The 4,604-nt window shown below is 42.4% G+C and overlaps 1 protein-coding gene across 1 annotated transcript in view; it reads left to right on the top strand.

Moving 5' to 3' along the window:
• The first annotated feature begins 470 nt into the window (after positions 1-470).
• Positions 471-4,604, top strand: part of SARC_08419 (hypothetical protein) — a 9,583-nt gene continuing 5,449 nt past the window's right edge. The window contains exons 1-5 of the mRNA XM_014297611.1: positions 471-754; positions 1,591-1,694; positions 2,186-2,283; positions 2,470-2,587; positions 3,778-3,873. Coding sequence (XP_014153086.1) covers positions 667-754; positions 1,591-1,694; positions 2,186-2,283; positions 2,470-2,587; positions 3,778-3,873 — 504 coding nt within the window. The 5' untranslated portion in view covers positions 471-666. The remainder of the gene's footprint in view (positions 755-1,590; positions 1,695-2,185; positions 2,284-2,469; positions 2,588-3,777; positions 3,874-4,604) is intronic.

The following is a 4,604-nucleotide window of genomic DNA, read 5'->3' as shown; positions in this document are numbered from 1 at the left end:
TCAAGCCATTCATATTACACACGCACCCCATCACACTCAAGCCGTTCATATTGCACACGCACACCATCACACCCAAGCCATTCATATGGCACACGCACACCATCACACTCAAGCCATTCAAATTACACACGTACACCATCACACTCAAGTTATTCATATGGCACACGCACATCATCACACGCAAGCCATTCATATTACACACGCACCCCATCACACTCAAGCCATTTATATTTCACACGCACACCATAACACCCAAGCCGTTCATATTACCCACGCACACCATCACACGTCAAGCCATTCATATTACACACGCACACCATCACACTCAAGCCATTCATATTACACACGCACACCATCACACTCAAGCCGTTCATATTGCATACGCACACCATCACAAGCAACCGCACCACCACATCACAGTTAACCACCGGATGTTCTATTTACATGTAAGCAGCTAGGAGTGAATCTGTGGCGACAGACCACAGTCAACTACAATTCGCAACCTCACTACCGCACAGCGGAGCGCTGCAAGTGGACGAATCTCCGCTCGCAAAGATATGTTCGGAACCAGCCAATAAGAGCGACCGGTCTATAAATAGAACTGCGGATATATATAGAACTGACCACGTGCGGCCTCCTCTGGTGGCGCGCAGTGCGAGTGTAGATATGGGCGATGCGATGGATGTCATGATCTGCGAACGGTTCATACCGATGAAGTCACAGAGCGTCCGAAGGGTCATCCTCTACGACGACGGTGTGTGCATAGCCACGTGCGTGAGCAATGGACGGTGTGGGAGTGGCTGTGAAGGAGCGTCATAATACGATATATCATGTCATGTCATACGAGATCCCTTGGCCTGTCATGCCTTATTATATTTCTGGGGCTAGTGCGTTTGTTATTGCTTTCGAGCACATACCTACCCTCTGCCCAGTCACCGCACCATATCTTAACACTGGAGTGTATGTGCTGCTGCACTCTCTCAGCGCATTGACTGCGTAGGCCCATTCCATTCTGCGGCTTTTTTTGCTGCCAATATTTCGCACGTCCTTTGACACTCTCGCCTGTTTTCTCAGCTTCCTTGTCTTTGTTTATTTATTTTTTGGCTTTCAAGTAATACTATTACTGTAAGTGTGCCTATTACACTATTTATTTTGGCTTTCTTGTAGTACTATTATTCATGGTGTACCTATTCTACTTTTTTTTTGGCTTCCCAGTAGTACTATTATTTTATAGGTACCTATTTTATTATTTATTTTGAATTTCCTGTAGTACCCTACCTATTTAACTATTTATTTATTTTGGCCTTCGAGTAATACTATAATTTTAGGTGTACCTATTATACTATTTATTTTGGGCTTTCCTGTAGTCCTATTATTTTAGGTGTACCTATTATACTATTTATTTTGGCTTTCCCGTAGTACTATTATTTTAGGTCTACTTATTTTTACTATTTATTTTGGCTTTCCTGTAGTGCTTTTATTCGAGGTGTACCTATTTTACTATTTAATTTGACGTTTCTGTACTACTATTATTTTAGTATACCGGTTATATCAAGTATTTGACCTACCTATTATGCTATTTCTATGCAGTGGTTAAGCTGAAAGAGCCGTGGGAGATCAAGCGCGAGCGGGTGCGCACCGCCTCGCCCTACGGACACCTTCGCAACTGGAATGTGTTGTCGGTGATTGTCAAGGTAGTGAACACAGTGGTTATTAACAGCGCATTGTGTTGGCATGGGGCGTGTCCGAGGGACCTCGATTAGAGTGCACGTGTATGGATAGTATTTGCGTACCTGATTATGGATGGTTGTCATGGATGTTTGTCATGCATGGTTCTGAATGTGTTCGTTGCAATATGGTGTCATCGTCAAGATAATTTGATAACAAAAAGACCACATTGTGTGTGCGTGTATATATATATATATATAAGACAGGCGTCGTGTGATACAACCCAAGAAAACCCACTCGGCCATCATCTACTTCGCCGCTTCGTGAAACAGCACTCAATAATAACTCCCCTAATCAATGGGAGTGCGAAGTGAAATGCGCCCACACACAGATGACCTGGTGTAGTCCATGGGCTGCCGCTGATCCCGTGTTTAACTATGGATACGGAGAGGTGATGATTTGCGACAGGGTGTGTGGGCGTCGCAATTGCTAATCACGAGTTTTATTACGGGTGCAGAGCGGTGATGATTTGCGACAGGATGTTTTGGCGTCGCAATTGCTGTTACAATTCGAGCTGATCTGGAAGACGGAAAAGGTCGATCTGTGGCTGCGACCGTAAGTTAGTGCGATGTGCCTCTCCACACCATCAGACCCTTTTCCCCTGCAGTTTCTATGTTGTAGTGTATATCTTTGTTCCATGTTGTTGTGTATATCTTTTGTTCCATGTTGTTGTGTGTACCTTTTATTCCAGTCATCTTAAGCACGCCTTCTAATGTGCCCCACTTTTCTCCCACGGGGCAGTGTGCGCGCGATGATCACATCTAACAACAGTGGGATCATCGAAACCATCCACGACGCCATCTCCATCCACTCCATCAAGAAGCACAACAACGGCTCTCTCTACGAGTACTTTGTTCAGGTGTGCGGGTGTCTTCACTCAGGGTTTAGGTTTCTGTTTCAGGATTTGGAGTTCAGGTGTTGGTATCTTTATTTGTTTACATATATACAATGATTGATGTCCTGCAAGGGCTTCGGGTTCGGTTGTGGATTTTGAATGTACTGTGCGGGTCGACACAGATTTCAAACGTGTACCATACACTAACATTTAATTATGTATGCATCATATACCTATGTTTGTATTATATACCTATATTTGTATTATATACCTATTTGTGTATCATATATCCATGTTTGTATTATATACCTATGAATGAATCATATACCTATGTACGTATTATATACCTATGTATGTATTATATACCTATGTATGTATTATATACCTATGTATGTATTATATGTATGTATTATATACACCTGTGTATGTGTTATATGCATGTATTATATATCTATGTATGTATTATATGTATGTATTATATACCTATGTATGTATTATATACCTATGTATGTGTTATATACCTATGTATGTACTATATACTTATGTATGTATTATATACCTATGTATGTACCATGTACTTTGTATGTAACAAATACCCATATATACATCGTATACCTATGTATGTATTATACCTATGGATGTATTATACACCTATGTATGCAATTATATATTTATGTTTGTATTATATACCTATGCATGTAGTATATACCTATGTCTGTATCATGTACTTTGTATGTATCATATACCTATATATATATATCTTATACCTGTGTATGTATTGTATACCTATGTATGTGTCTTGGGGGGCGTTAATAGTGAGAATTATCCTCTTATAGTCACTGCCACTACGCCGCAATACTACCGCAAACGCTTCACAGACGCCTTTCTGTTTGTGTCTGTTCATTAATTAACTACTCAAGCAGAGTATGTTCAACAAATTATCTTAGACACGCAGTATCTTTATCAAATAATCATATACGCAGCAGTATCTTCAGCATATCATCTTAAACACAGCATTATCTTAATACATCATCGTAAACACAGCAGTATCTTCAGCATATCATCTGAAACACAGCAGTATCTTCAACACATCATCTTAAACACAGCAGTGTCTCCTGCATATCATCTTAAACACAGCAATATCTTCAGCATATCATCTTAAACACAGCAGTATCTTTGGCATGTACTCAGCTTCCATTGTCTCGGCTTTGCAGGAGTATGGGCCCGTTGGGTGTCCCCGATGGAATAAAGCGCAGTACAACTTCATCCAAAGCATGGCTGCGTATTCGTTGGTCGCCTACTTCTTACAGGTGTGTGTGGTGTGTGTTATGTGTGTTGTGTGAGTTGTGTGTGTTGTATGTTGTGTGGTGTGTTGTGTGATGTGTGTTGTGTTGTGGGCTGTGTGTAGTGTGATGTGTTGTGTGTTGTGTGTTGTGTGTTGTGTGTTGTGTGTTGTGTGTTGTGTGTTGTGTGTTGTGTGTTGTGTGTTGTGTGTTGTATGTATAGTGTGTGTGTTGTCTGTTGTCTGTAGTTCGTGGTCTGTGGTGTATATAGGCTACGTTGAGGTGCGTTCCGCTCACTCCCAATACACTTGAGCCGCACATGAGAGTTGGATATCCTATGACAGGTGTTGTCAAGTGGGTCGTCCTTGTGTAGGTACGCCTAACAGCTCACTGCGAAGTTCGGAATACATACGCTGCTCTATCAGGTGTTGTCTGTAGTCGGCCCGTGCCAAGTACTCGTCAAACCGCCCGCTCAAATCCATGTGTTGGAACCCTAAACCCTACACCTTAAATTCTGCACCTGCACCTGCACACAACCCTCGTCCCTAGTCCGATGCATTACTCAAACGCACCTGACCCGTGTCTCACTCGTCCGAAAAACCTCTCACACGCACCTGTCCCGTGTCTCGCTAATCGAAAAATCCTCTCAAATGCACCTGTCGTGTGTCTCGCTAGTCCGAAAAACCTCTCAAACGTACCTGTCCCGTGTCTCGCTCGTCCGAAAACCATCTCAAACGCACCTGCCCCGTGTCTCACTC

Source organism: Sphaeroforma arctica, assembly GCF_001186125.1.
Source record: "Sphaeroforma arctica JP610 unplaced genomic scaffold supercont1.755, whole genome shotgun sequence".
In the NCBI taxonomy this organism is placed as follows: Eukaryota; class Ichthyosporea; order Ichthyophonida; genus Sphaeroforma; species Sphaeroforma arctica.
Note: the sequence above shows the minus strand (reverse complement) of the source record. Positions and strands in the feature narration are given on the sequence as shown.